The following is a 15931-nucleotide window of genomic DNA, read 5'->3' as shown; positions in this document are numbered from 1 at the left end:
TAGGTAATAGGGATATTCCATTTTATTTTATTTATGTTATTGTTTTATTAGATGTTTGCCTCATAGAATCAGTTTAAAACATTTAGAATGGACAAGGATGGAAGTAAATGCCTAAAATAATACTGAAAGGCAGCAAAACAGGTTTTAAACCGATTCTATGAGGCAAACATCCAGTTCAAAATCACTCTGAATGTTTGAAGTAGGATAGTTTAATCAAAATATACTTCTGAAGAGTAAATTAGCAGTCAAAGAGGCCATAGGGATGATAACATAACGAGATACTTGGAGTGGGACAATATAACTGAATAGAAATAAAATGGGACAAACAGAGGGCCTGATATTAGAGAAGAACTTAAATGAGTATAACAAACTTAGAGGAGTGGAACCAATGCTATGCAATGACCGTAACTTCCTTCAATTATATTAATCTTCGACCTTTGGTTCAGTATTTGCAAATAAAGTTGTTTATTCTACATTGCTTCAATACCCAGAACATCTCCTTGTCCTGATGAGAAACTTATATCAAAAAACTACAGTACTATCAGAGCATAACAAAACAGACTGGCTCCAGGTTAGGAAATGGATGAGAGATGGCGGTGCTCTATACATGTGAATGACAAAAGTAAGTGAACCTGTAGCATGATTAATTCATTTAAAGGGGAAATTAGAAACAGCATGAACGTGAGGTGTTAAGTATGGGAATCCTGCCTTATTTAAAAAACAGAGTTATGATATTCACTTTCCAAGGCTGAATTTCACAATACTCTTATGTAGAAGTATGGTCCAAAATATGTGTGTGTCTGTCTGTCTATTGTCTATTGATTTATCTTAAACTTTTAAAAAAGAAGGAAAAACTAATAGAAATTAATATAAAGTAAGAAAGAAAAAGAAAATGGGAAAAAAAATACAAAGCTAAAAGCACCAAAAAAAGAAAATAAAAAAGAAAGATAAAAAATAAAAAAACTCTGCCCCCTTGATTTAATTTTAAATTCTCCTTGATGGTTTTCTAATAATTCTTCATTTGTTTTTTTGTGATGCTTCTCTTCTATGCCATACTTTTTGAGCTGAGATCTGCAAACGAGTTTTCAGGACAACCTGGGTTTATCTCTATTCCATATTCTAAATATGGAATGTCTAATAAAATGTCTTCTAAAATACACATTAATTTTTACTTTTTATTGTACCATAACTATCCATGTCATCCAAACTTCAGTTTACGACTTTTTAATTCTAAGTCTCGTTTCTCAGCAGCATCCATTATTTTATCCAGAACAAACAACAAGCTGCGAAATACAACTTCAAATCTTCTAAACCCACTTCTCTTTTTTCCTTTGCATTATCTAGCACTTTATATTTAATTAGTATTTTTTCTTTGCCATATATATAAAAAGATTATTGTCTGAAACAAAAATATTCTCAGCAAAAGACTTCATTTTCATCACAGTGAAAATTTTAATTTCTCCATCTTAATGTCATTTGGAATACCTTTCCATTTATTTTTAATTTGTTTAATCTTTTTTAAATTTATTTTATTTTATTATTTTTTCCTGATTTTATTACTTTTATTAAGTAACTTAAGGCAATGAACATACACAATGCTCCTTCCTTCTCCTCTTTTCCCCACAATTACCTTGTGAAGTGAGTTGGTCTAAGACAGTGTTTTTCAACCTTTTTTGTGCAAAGGCACACTTTTTTCATGAAAAAAATCACGAGGCACACCACCATTAGAAAATGTTAAATTTTTTTAACTCTGTGCCTATATTGACTATATATAAAGTAATTCTCCCACGGCACACCTTACACTATGTCACGGCACACTAGTGTGCCACGGCACAGTAGTTGAAAAACACTGGTCTAAGAGACTGGATCAAAGTCAATCTTCCAGTTTCTATTTTGAAATAACTTACAATTCATATTTGTCAGTAATACCCAATATTTTACTTTATTCTCAATCTTAAGTTTTCTTAGTTTTACTTGTTTTTAATTTCATATTTTCATTGACAACTTTGTCTTCTGATTATTGATCTTAAAATATGCTGATATACAAAAGTTAATTTTCCCATTGTTTCTACTCCATCTAATGGAATTTCCATATCAACTGCAAATGCCCTTAACTTATACTTAATAACCTTTCTTAACCTTATCTTCTATAATTGTCTCATATTTTCGTATGTCGCTATTCAGTACTTCAGGAACTAAAATGACAATAGTGGTGACAGAAAACAGTCTTGTCATTTTTTGTGTATTACAAGTTTTTGTTAGTTCTCTTATTAACAATTATTTGTGCTTTTTTGTAAAATATAAATTGATCTTAATCATTTAATAATATTATATCCAAGGTTCATATGTTCCAGAATGTTAAACAAGACAATCCAATTCAAAGGATCAAATACCTTCTCTAAATTTAAGAATATGAATGCAGCTTGTTTTTGTTCTTTTTTCCCCTCTAAGTACTCCAAAATAGCCAAAACATTTCTAATATTATTTCACCATTTCTCAGCTTTTTGATTAAGATCAAGTGAATTGAATATTATCCTGTAATTGTCTTTTAGATAACTTGCATTCATCTTTTTGAATACAGTCCTATAAAATTATCTTTAAACTTTCAGCCAAAATCACAATAAACAATTTATAGCCATTATTCAATAAAGATATTGAGTGATAATTTCTTGTTAAAGGCTAAAATCTTGTGCTTATTTAGATATTAATACTATTTAAGCTTCTTTTTTCTAGCTATCAAGATTCTTTCCATTCTGTACAATAATGTTCATTGTTTGTTGTAAAGATTGTAAAGACACATCCTCAAAATATTTGTAGTAAGAAGCTGGCCGCCCTTCTGAACTAGGTCACTTTCTTCTTTTAGTCTGTTCAATAGCTTTATTTGCTGTTATAGATCCATTCAAAATTTCTCAATTGGCCAACCATTTGTTTGAAAGTATAGATTTTCATGCTTGACGGAGGGGATTAGAAGACCTACAAGTTCCCTTCCAACTCTGTTATTCTATTCTCAGTAATCTTTGGTAAATTCTTATTATAGCAATATCACTTTTTTGAGGAAATTTCTTGATCTTTTCATAAAGTAGTATACTGATAAAACCTTTCTTTTTGAATGTTTACATTATCTGTTATTACAATATTTCCTTCTTGTAACATTGCCACTCTCTTCGCAGCTTTTATGCTAACAGTTTCTCTGGTTTATTTGCAAATTCCATTTTGTTTTGTTTTATAAGGTTGACCTTTATTTCCATCTCTCACATTGTTAACATAGATAATTGCCTCTGTAAAAGCTTAATTTGATAATAGTGGTCATCCTTAGAGCTTTTTAGATTCTTTTTTTAATCCCATCCAAAATCATTTGTATTTTCTCTTGCCTTTTCTTTTTAAGTTCACTATTATTGTTGTATAAAATATTTTCTCATTTTATTTGCGTACTAAACAATTTTTACCTGTTTGTTTCTCAAAAAAATCCTTTAAACTCTATTGATAGTCCTCTACCAGTTCCTTTTGTAACAACAAATCTAATTCAATCTCCACTTAAAAGGTCAATTTTACTTTTTAAAAGTTAAAGTCACTTGATTATTGTGTAAAAAAGTATGTGGTAATATCTTGACTTCATAAAAATTAATAGCCAAAGTCTTAGAAATTCAAATCATACCTATTTTTGAAGACATTTATGTCTTGCAGAAAAATATTCTTTGGAGTCATCATTTTTATATCTTCATGCATCAACAAGCTCCAAATTATTTGTTCAACAACAACAAAAAATCTTTGGTAGTTTACCTCGTGTATTTTAAATATTTTTCACAGAAACACTATCTTTTGTGGGAAAGCCATTTCATTCCAATCTCTCAGGACACACTAATTTTCATAACAAAAATCTAATAATTTGTCCATAACTTGAGTTCAAAATAGGCTATTTTCACATCTCTGAATATCTCCCTGAATTTTTAAGAACTTTTCCAAGGAAGGCAGCATATTAGAAGTTCTGCCATGAAGGCATTGAGAAATCAAGTAAGGAAATATTTCTGAAATGATGACCCAAAGGATCACAGGTTGTCTAGTTATATATTTAATCTTTCACACCATATATCAAAGCAATTAAGTATTTATGTTCCTTCTTTACAGTAATACCTGTTTGAACATGTTTACTAAATTATCTTTTATAACTGTTCCAAAAGTTCAAAGATCATTGGGAAAGAGAATCAATCCAATATTGTTATTGAGTTCAAAGGTCTGAATTCATGAACCACTCTCATCTTTCTACATGACAAGAAAAGTTTCCCTTGAGGCTGGAGATGTAGTGTGTCCAATAAACCTCTTGTGAAATTGTTATCAGTAAGTACCTTTGAAGAAGCCAACTTGTGCAGATGTAGGGTCCTGGGCTTCTGGAACCATGTTTATAGTATACAAGCATAGGAACTTACATTTTTTCATGAGTGGCTTCTAGTTGCATAATTGGGTCTATTGTCTTGAGTTGGCAAGACATGTTTACAAACAATGTCCAGATGCAATGGGCTATAATAATTCTGAGATGCTTTCTCTACTCCCATTCCTCCTTTGGACTCATATTTTTCTGTATAATTTCTCTCAGGAGACCATTGCCTAGGCTGTGGCTTTTCCACATGTCTCCCAAAGTTATTCTCAACTCCCAGTACAACATTAATAGTTTGTGAATCCAGAATTCATTAGGGCAGGAGAATGTTTATCTGAAGTAAATCAAATAGGATGAATAGCCAGTGCTTTGAATTCTATATCAGGAGTCTTCTTATTTGTTGGATAACCCAAATTCTGAACTTCTCAAGTGGGATCCTGAGATTCCTGGGAAGGCAGGCTTGGGACAATCAAGGTACTTGCTTGCAAAATGGCGCTTAGTTCCACAAACATTAAAGGATTTTTTTTCAGGGTAGATAAATGCAAAGAAATACTACAATATAAATAGAGACTAAGCATGTGCCCTCAATCTAATGTATCAAGTATTTCTTGTTGAACCAGCTCATCCTACAGTTCATTAAATAGGTTTCTTTCAGCTGGTCAATTAAAATCACCCTTCTCCAGTGCACATTTCTAGAATAATGTTAAAAGTTGGCTCTGTGCTCACCTTGGCACAATTTACAAATTTGAGCTGTTTGATTATTACGGTCTTCAGAGGAAGATACCAGTTTAAGCATAAAATTAGTGTAATTGATATGAATTCATAAATAATAGGTGCATAAATTTTTGAAAGGGAAGTATAAAGATATCTGTTGAATCACAGCTTATGCATCATATAGAGCAAGATTAAAAATGAAAAAAAATTGAAATATGAATTGCAATATCTATGAGCAAGTATTACAAATACAGAAGAACAAATTTGAATAAAATACTGTCTATAACAGACAGAATTGATGCTCACATATTTATAATAGAATTAACAGGGAGACTCATTAAGATACAGCAACATTTTGGCTAATTGCTTAAAGCAAAAGAAATTTAGGGCAGTGATTCCAACTATTAGAGGTGAAAGAGGTAAAATATATAAAACTTCAATAGGTATAAATTGTCAATTTAAAAAATTTCAGAGTTATATAGCAAACTAGAGAACGTATAGAATGAAAATATAGAGGCTTTTAAAAAATAGAATTAACCTATCATATTTAGATGTTACAGAAAAACAATTTTTATTTGCTCTACTGAGTGAGAGATTTAAAAAGTGATTTTATAATGACGTGAAATACCAAGATTGGATGGATTCCCTATTAGGTGGTATAAAATGTTAATAAAACTTCTGGTGCCAAAACTTTTTCAATTGTATGATGAGATATTTGATAAGGGAGTTTCATCAGCAGCATTTAAATAGCATTATATTAATACAAGCAGATATAGATCACACTCAGTGTGCTAATTATCATCATTTATTAATGTTGATAAAAAGATTTTAACAGTGTTACTAAATACATTACAGCAAATGATATTGTTTGTTACTAAGAAGGATCAAATTTATAAACATTAGGCAAACAGAAGACAATATTAGGTTAGTATAAACTTTAATAAAAACAAAGATCAATTTTACCATGTGATTCTGAAAATGCCTTTGACAAGATATATAAACAGGACATGTTTGTCATATTAAACAATTCGGATTTCCTTTGGAATTCATAAAATGGGTCAAGATATTAATACAGGTTGAATTGTATAAATTGCAACAATCTCCTCGGGACTACATATTACCCGGACTCAAAGTTTCGACAGCTATAGTGAGTTCTTATGGTGGCATGATCACATTTTGGTTACTTGGCAATTGGCTGCATTTACAGTGACTCAGTTTCCAGCAAAAAGTACCCATAGAGAACAATAGATTTTCTTAACAACCATGGCGTTTGCTTTTTTGACATCCACATTCACTTAACTGCTGCAAAAAAGGTCGTAAAATTGGGCATGGTCATGTGGTGGCCCGCTTAACAGCTGAGACAACTTATGACCATAATTCAAAGCTCAGTTATAGTTGTAAGTCAAGGATTACTTATATTCATCATAAGACAGTTTAGCTTTCTCTGTTTAGAATGTTAGGATCCCTATGGGTAGAATTTTAAAACTGTTACCTTATGATTTTACAATGTTAAGTACCAGTCAGTGGTCACTTTGGGGGTGGGGGATGCCTTTGGGAAGAGGAATGCCTTGGAATCATTGGGACTACTGGTAACTGACTGGGCTACTTCTCTAAAGCTTTCTGAGCAAGATATTTGGAAATGGTTTACCATTGCTTTTTTTCTAGGGCAGAGAAGGAGTGACTGGCCCCATTGGCTTCGTGCCGAAGGCAGGACTAGAAGTCATAGTCTCTTAGTTTCTCGCCTGGCATATTAAACAACTCACCATTCTGATTCTCTAGCACCAGTACTAGATATGAAATCACTTATGTCATTTTACTAGATTTATCCCTGTAGCCTAGAAATTTCTCATTATTGAATTAAAATGAAAATAAGTGATTCCATTTGTTTTTCATAATCGATAAATACGTTTAAGTGCTAATAATATTTTCAGACTTTTTTAAAAAAAAACACATTTTATCTTATTTTATAGAGGTCTGTATCTTTTTTACTGTAATTGTTCTAAAATTGCATTCAGTTTTGATCACTGATAATAATAAACCTATGTGGAGTTAGCACTTTCCCTCCACATTTTTCTCACGAGATAACTGTGCTAGTACACAAAGTTTGTATACATATAATCCAATGCAGTTTGATAGCTATGGCAATACTATCCTGTTGTATACTTAGCTTCTCATCTTCTTCCTTTCCTCTTTAACGCACTTAACTTCTTTTTTATTTTATTTTAATGGATATTTTATATCTTCATTCATTCATTCATCATCTGTCTATCTATGTAACACATTTTGGTCAAAGATTATAATAAAGGTTTACCTACCACCTAAAAAATACAGAAATATATAAGTTTTTGTTTTTTAGCCTACGGATCATAGTGGCTTTCATGTATAAAGACGCCAAAAATGATTTTGTCTACATTAAAGAAAACTTAAATATTCAAAATGAACTAGATCTTTGCATAAGGAATGAGCCTCCCTCCCGCCCTCAAAGAAAACCAATATTAATTGAATCAAACATATTCATTGTTTAATGGATTGCTTTTAAAATTGAGTTTCTCAGAAATTGAGGATTATAGTAAGAAGTATCTGCACAGTCTAACTAGGCAAATAAAAAATTAACTTTTCAATACATATTAACGTATGTTTTTCAAGGCCGTTTTTTTAGACAAGTAAATAACTAAAATATAGGTATAATTGTCTTAAAAGTGTGTATTGTATTAAAATAATCAGAATAAAGCAAATCATTAATATTAACTTCAGTTAGCCTCATCTCTTCTCTGCAGATATAATCTAATAAAGGGTTTTAAATTATTATCATGCCAACTGACCCCTGTCAGATCACTAGCTTCTATTATCTACTATTGTAGCATGTGACTTTTATTTCTACAATTACATTTAATAAATTCTTAGGTGCCATTTCAGCTGCAAGAAGAGACAATATTTTATTAATTTTAAACGCCTGAGTAGAACTTATTTTTAGTGCCTTACTAGGTTTATTTCATGTGACAGATCTTGCCATGCTACTGTTTGAACAAGAATATTCTCTCCTACTGATACAGTACTAGGTCTATTATTTTTTAACATGTGGTTGGTAGTATTAAACAATGATTTTCAAGACATCTGGTTTTTATTTATTCTTAAGGAAAAGTCTGCTTCAGATGAAGCTGCCTTGCCCAGTAGCAAAATCACAGAATATGCACAGAAAACCTCTTTCTTCTGAAGTTCAACGTTATTTTATTTGAACTCTGTCAGGATCGTCATTCCAGAAGTGATCAGAATACTTTAAAAAAATGAATTTCAAACTGGTTTGTGTGTGTGTGTGTGTACACATTGAGCTCATACACAGTTTGAGGCCCTCCTTGATTCTGCTCCTGCTTAAGGTGCTGGTGACTGCCATGGCTCGTGCACAGATTTGTCTTGCGTGCCAGTTTTGCTTTTTCCTGGATCGGGAGACATTTGCTCAATGTCGCTCATTCCTTAGTCTCTTCCAGTATGGAATATTTGCAGAGAATTTTACGCATGGCTCCTCATTTGGAAATTACAACTGGTTCAGAACACAGTGGCATGTGTAATACTGAGAGATCCTAGGTTTTTCCATGTTACACCTGTTTTGTGAGCTTCACTGGCTTCCGGTTTCTTCTAGGTGCAATTCAAGATACTGTTTTTCACCTTTAAATCCTTACATAGCATAGAACCACTTTTATTTACTGGACCCCCTGAATCTGAGAGTATCTACCGATCCTACCAGATTAGATAGGCTAGGCACGCTTCAGGTCCCTTTCATGAAGTCTTACCATCCAGCAGACTGTCTTTTCCATGGCTGCCCGTACATTATGGAACACCCTACTCCTGATTATTTTACAGCTTCTTTCCCCACTCCCTCCCCCCCTTTTTAGGCTTTTGGAAGGCTATCAAGATCTGGCTTTTTATCCTGGGGGTGGAACAGAATGAGGCTATCTGGTAGTAATTGTGGGTCATCCCAAAGGGATGGCTGACATGCTGAGTTTTGGTTTTTTATTTTATGGTTTTAGATTTTATAATTATTGCATTATAATTTGTTTATCATTTATAAGTAAACCTATTTTATTGTTGCGAGCCCCTGAAAGTTGTTTTTAAAACGGATGGCTATACAAATCTTTTACATAGATAAATAAATATTTAATTGATATGTTTCAAGGTTTTAAAGCAAGTTAAACTAGAATGGTATCGTCACACAAAGCACGATTACAGTAGCCTCATGATTCTTCTGGTATTACCAAGAAATCCACTGAGAGACAGGTTGGAATAATCTAGCAGATGTAAAGGTGATGGTGACCAATTTTCAAGGGATAATTCTATTTTAAGATAGTATTGATGTTGAAGCCAACAATGAAGAGGCCTTTAAGTTATATTCAGAATGAATTTCATTAAACTATCTTGAATTCAAAAATGAATTTTAATCATGCATGACTTTCTTTGTTTCAGCTAATAAAGTTTTAATATGTTTTCTGGGGCAGCCCGCCCACCCACCCATCCATTGAACCTTTGGGAAACTGAAGAACTGGCTTTCCCTCAAAGCCTATCAAAGGATAGGTTGAAGCTGCAGTTAGAAGACACTGTTATGGGTTGCATCAAGAGAGTTTGGGTGTGGTGCCAGGTTTTTGTTGTTTCTGTTTTTATTTGTTTCTGGTTAATTATTTCATAGTGTTGTTTTTAGATTATGAGATGCCCAGAGTTCTCGTTTGAGATGGGAGGAGAGTATATACATATATTTACATTAAATGCAGTAAATGTTGGCATAATAGCAATAGTGATTTGTGATTCTAAATGCTGAGCAAACAGTGTAATTTGCTGTAAAATTAAATATGAAAATATTTTAAAGGCCTATTAGCTCTTCCATCCTGTCCCATAATTCAAACAACAGATCTAGTCAAATAAATTGAAGTAAATGACAAAGCAAAGATCAGAGAATATTATATTTTCTCACAGACTTAGGCTATTTAGTGCCAGGATCCAGAACTGGGGAATCAAAAAGAGTGGAAGATAGTTCTTTCAGATTCATTCTGTTATGTGTGCTGGGTTTTTAGGGATAGGAATATGAAATACAGGCAAGTCCTTGTTTAGCAACCACAATTGAGACCAACAACTTAGCTAAGTGAAGCAGACTCTGCGTGAAAGTGCAACTGTGCTAATGCTCTTACTTCAATTTTCCCTTGCTTTATAGACTGCAAAAATCAGGTGGCAAAGTTACTTTATCATCACCGTTTAACTGTGAATGATCTCTGTACAAGATTACTTACATGAGGTTGGTTTATACTGAATTTCACTAATAGACTAGAATCCGTTGCTCAGTATCGAAGTGTTTTTATAAATTATATTTTAGAATTAATTGACAACTAAGTTGCAAATTCACATAACAAAACTAAATACAATGAAACCTATGTTGTACAGGTAATCCTCAGATTTCGAGCATTCCTTTAGCGAACATTCGAAGTTACGCAATAAGCGCTCCCTAGCGTTTATGAACAAGTTCCAAAATTATGAATGTTGCAGCAGTTGTTTGCCCTTACGAATGACCACAGGGGCTCTGCAACATTCTCCCTGTCTATTCACAAACACACCCCAGGTCTTGACAGACACTCGGCCTGTGGAGACTCACCTTTCAAAGATCTCTTCTCTGTCACGGGTTCTTTGCCTATGTCATTGCTTCAGGCTTTCAGTGCATTTATAGAGAACAGAGACCTAATGTACTGTGAGATCATGCAAAATCAGTAGCGCGAGATCTCATGCTACTGATCACGCATGATCTTGCACTTTAGGCCTCTATTCTCAGAGAATTGAGGCCTGGACATTTGCAAATGAAGGAAAGGCTTTAGTCCTTCAGGCCTTCCCTTCATTTGCCATTTCCTTGCTAACACCTGTAGGGAGATTGCGTCCCTGTAGGCTTTAGCAGCCTTTTGCAAAAAGCCTTTGTCAGCACCAGCAAAGCTTGGGAGAGGCGGACGCCTTCCTCCAAAACTCTGTTTCAGTTGGCAAAGGCTTTTTCCAAAGGGCTGCTGAAGGCTACAGGGACACAATGCTCAAGTGCTTTGCTGATGAGAAAGGAGCACAGGGGTGCGTGAATTAAAATAAATAAGTAAACAAATAAAATAAATAAATAAAATCTATTGCATGCGCTATTTTTTTTCTCCTCAGGATAAATAGTATGGTATTTGGGGATTAGATTTTATTTGACTAGAAAAATATTGTGGATTATTAAATATATTGATTTACAGTTAACAAATGTTTATGTGTTATATTAAAGTTAAACTAATACTATATGAGGGACACGGTGGTTCATTGGCTAAGACGCTGAGCTTGTCGATCAGAAAGGTCAGCAGTTCAGTGTTTCAAATCCCTAGCGCCGCATAAGGGAGTGAGCTCCCGTGACTTGTCCCAGCTTCTGCCAACCTAGCAATTCGAAACCATGTAAAAATGCAAGTAGAAAAATAAGAACCACCTTTGATGGAAAGGTAATAGTGTTCTGTGCGTCTTCACCGTTTAGTCACGTCGACCACATTATCATAGAAAACGTCTTCGCACAGCGCTGAGTCTTCGGCTTTGAAATGGAGATGAGCACCGCTCCCTAGAGTCTGGAACGACTAGCATATATGTGTGAGGGGAACCTTTACCTTCAATATGATATGAATATGGTTTTTAAAAATATTGGTTAATATTTTAATGTATTTAGGTATTTATTTAATTGGTTATTTATTTATATATTTTTCATATTTCTGAACCGCCCATCTCTTTCAAAGAGAAATTATTTATTTAAACTTAGGTAGTTTTATTTTATAATTGTCTCTATACTGAAAAACGTTGGAGATGTTGTGGCCCGCCAATGGCCAGCAGAGCTGGCAGCAAATTCGGACAGTGAGGAGGTTGGGGAGGAATATGGGCCAGTCCTGGAGTCTGGGGAAGGCTCTGATGAGGGCTCTTTGTTGGAGGCAGAGAGGGGACCAGAGCCGAATGATAGTTATCAGCTGCCTTCAGAGTCAGACATCAGTGAGGAAGACGAACAGCTGGAGTCTGTTCCCAGTGTGCGCATGCACAGAATTGGCAGACGAAAGGAACAGCTAAAGAACAGGGGTCGACTTGGGAGTAAGGCCACGGGTGGATGATGAATGGCTCTCCCAGAGGAAATAAAAGAGGAGCGAAAGGGGTGTGGAGTTTGCAGGAGACAATTAGTTCACTTAATTGGTTCGTGACTCTCAGGGACTCCTTGCCACGTTTTGCAGATATCGGCCTGTCAGCTCTCCAAGCCAGATAAAGTCTGTGACTGTAAAATCCTCCCTTGAAAGACTTTGCTCGATGTGAATGAGTTAAATTCATAGTAATTTAATAAAAAGGGTTTTTTGTTAGGGCAAGGAATTGTTTTGTGATTTGGGTAAGCTGAGGTCAGAACAGGGGGTCACTTTGTGTGTGTGTGTGTGCATATACACATATATATCTTGTTACTTAACTTTTCCCCTTTTATTCCCTTCTTCTTTTCACCTGTATATTAGTTTTTATTTTATTTTATTTTGAAATTTAATAAAGGTACACACACACACACACACACAGAGAGAGAGAGAGAGAGAGAGAGTTACACACAGACACACAGAGTTTTCTCATGAAAACATATTTGGTATACATATAGAGAATGAGATATCAGCTACTTAAAATGAAAATTGTTTAGCAATAATGTGCATAAAAACAGGTTTTCATCAATTCAATTACATTTCTGTCTGTCTGTCTGTCTGTCTATCTTATCTATCTATCTAGATATCTATCTATCTATCTACCTATCTATCATCTATCTAATTTGTTTCTCATCAAGTTACCAAGTTGGTTAAAACATTTCACCAGTATATGAATAACTGCTATTGTTGGATGTTAGGTTTTAAATTTATCATTCCTTTACAAAAATTTTGTAAATTGTTTGCATATATACAAATTATACAATAGCAAAATTGGAAGGGATCTTGGAGGTCTTCAACCCGCTGCCTAGGCAGGAAACCCTACACCATTTCAGACAAATGGCTATCCAACTTCTTCTTAAAGACTTACAGTGATGGGGCATTCACAACTTCCGGAGGCGACTTCTGTTCCACTGATTAATTGTTCTCACTGTCAGGAAATTTCTCTCAGTTCTAAGTTGCTTCTCTCCTTGATTAGTTTCCACCCATTGCTTCTTCTTCTACCCTCAGGTGCTTTGGAGAATATGATAAATTTATCCTTATCTCAGCAGATTCATTTCAATGGATTTGTACGATAATTTTATATTTTGATAGAAGTGATTTATATAATACACTGAAAAACTTACACGATGTAGGAATGCTGAATTTGTAGAAAGGAATCGCTTTTGCTATACTATATGCATTCCATGAGTCAATATTTCTGATTGGGGAGAAATAACACTGAATATGATTTTTGCAAGATGTAGATCCTCAAATGATGAAAAAATAGGTGCTCTTGTATGAAATGCTCATGTATTATAACTATACAAATCCTGCTACTTAGTAAAATGGTATAATCTGTTAAACCTATAGAATATGCAATATTATAAGGCAAAGAATTCTATACTATCAACAACATCTCCATTATGACATTCTGTTTTATGGGAGCTGGCAACAGGCTATTTATGGCAGTGTCAGGTATTCAGTGTTGAAATATTTGTTATGAAAACACACCAAGAAAAATATTTTAAATAACTAAATTCAGAACTAATAAATATATTTTAAGCATATTAAAAATAATGTGATCATTACAATAATTAAAACACTTGGTTTGAAAATTTAAAACTAAATTTCCATCCGATTTTAAGGCATCCCAGATTTTAGTGTTTATTGTCATATTCTCTTTGTAGCCACTTTATAGATATTAGTTTCATTTTTGAGTGGTCTATTGTGGAAATATTAACAGAGTTCTACTTTAGAAAAAATAGAAAGCCAAGTATTTTATAAACCTTCGACTCATGGTAAGCATAAGTAGAGGGAGACACTATACTGAGAATTCAAATAGGACATCAAGAGGAAATGTGATGTATTATTTTGGTTATCTCCAATATGATTAATATGTGAATAACATTAATATAACAAGTTATATCTCTAACTAAATTTACCAAGAACTGATTTCCACTATACACTATTATGGTTTACATTTCTGTCAAATTAAGAAGTTTATTTTATCTTATGTTCTATGACTTTAATGAGTTGGTAGTAATATTGAAAGGTGACATTAATAATGAATTTTAAAACATTTTGCATCCTTTATTTGTCCATTAAAAAGCTATTTCCCCTCCTTCAACATTTAAAGATAAAGATAAGATAATAAATTCATGAGTTGCCCAACATCCAAAGATATATGTTCACCAATGATTATAATCTTGTTTTCTCTTTGTATAAGCTTAGGGTTATGTCACTGAGAGTAAGGCATTCTAGTTATGATGGCAATAAACATATTAATACTTGATATATAACTGAAGGTGCAGACTTCCTCCCATCACAGAATGTCAAATATTTATTATTTATATGTTAAGTAAATTTATATGGGCGCCCCATACATTATGACTCCAGGCAGCATACAATATTAAAAATGTGTATGATATTAGTACGATTTTTCTTTTTAGTCATCATCATATAATTTATTGCATACTTTCATGCATTTGTCAACATTTAAGGTTGCTTGAGCTTACTAATAAAGAGTATACAATTATTTACACTGATTGCCAAAATTAATTGGTACAATTGAAACAAAATATAATTTTTTCTAGATTCTGTATTTCAAATTGCCTCATTGTACATTCATGTTTAAACATTCACAAGTACATCTTCATTGCCATCTCTAATTCTTTCAACAGGTAGAGAGAATTGTTGATAAAAGAAAAAACAAGAAAGGAAAAACGGAATATTTAGTGCGATGGAAAGGCTATGAGAGTGAAGATGACACATGGGAACCTGAACAGCACCTTGTGAATTGTGAAGAATATATACATGAATTTAACAGACATCACAATGAAAAACAAAAAGAAAGCACATTAACAAGGACAAACAGGACATCTCCAAATAATGCAAGAAAACAAATTTCTCGATCTACTAATAGTTCTTTTTCAAAATCCTCCAAGTCCTTAGTTATTGGAAAAGACCATGAATCAAAAAATCAACTGTTTGCTGCTCAGAAGTTTCGGAAAAACAACACTCCTCTCTCTGGTAGAAAAAACATGGACCTTTCAAAATCAGGTATAAAAATTCTTGTGCCCAAAAGTCCTATAAAGAGTCGGACAGCAGTAGATGGCTTTCAGAATGAAAGTCCTGATAAACTGGATCGCATTGAGCAGGATCATGAAGATTCTGTAGCCCCCGAGGTGGCAGCAGAAAAACCAGTTGGAGCTTTATTAGGTCCTGGAGAAGAACGTGCTAGAATGGGGAGCAGGCCAAGAATACATTCATTAGTGCCACAATTGCCAGTGCCAGTAACAGCTACCATTGCATCTGCATTAACAATAAATGGAAAAGGTAAGATGTATGGATGGACAGGTTTTCCAGCAAATTTTGTAGATATTCACGAGTAACTTTTTAATGTTTCAGAAATTGTCTCATTGCCCAATTTGTTCCAGGATCAAATATGCAATATGTATTTTTTTACCTTGAATGTTCTCAATTTTTATTTATTTATTAAGAAAATTTATGTGGTCACACAGATCACTCTCGTTGACTCCGGGCGGATTATAAGGATAAAATTGCAGTAGAAAAACCGATAACCCACTACTTCCAGTGGGGCTCCTTATCACTAGAGTCCATGTTGGCAAAATCACATCTTCAGGCCCTTACAAAAGATAAAGTGGGAGCCAAT

At 33.6% G+C, this 15931-nt stretch overlaps 1 protein-coding gene across 2 annotated transcripts in view; it reads left to right on the top strand.

Moving 5' to 3' along the window:
- Window positions 1-15931, top strand: part of CDYL (chromodomain Y like) — a 98141-nt gene that overhangs the window by 34861 nt on the left and 47349 nt on the right. The window contains exons 1-2 of one of the 2 annotated variants that reach the window (XM_087707515.1): window positions 8-622; window positions 14940-15594. In XM_087707515.1, the coding sequence (XP_087563641.1) occupies window positions 614-622; window positions 14940-15594 (664 nt within the window). In that variant the 5' untranslated portion in view covers window positions 8-613. Of the gene's footprint in view, window positions 1-7; window positions 623-14939; window positions 15595-15931 lie in introns of those variants that run through there. The other variant, XM_087707514.1, reaches the window with a different exon arrangement.

Source organism: Thamnophis sirtalis, unplaced genomic scaffold (genome assembly GCF_051295495.1).
Source record: "Thamnophis sirtalis isolate CommonGarterSnake01/CBP01778 unplaced genomic scaffold, rThaSir2_p1.2 scaffold_2, whole genome shotgun sequence".
Classification (NCBI taxonomy): Eukaryota; Metazoa; Chordata; class Lepidosauria; order Squamata; family Natricidae; genus Thamnophis; species Thamnophis sirtalis.
Note: the sequence above shows the minus strand (reverse complement) of the source record. Positions and strands in the feature narration are given on the sequence as shown.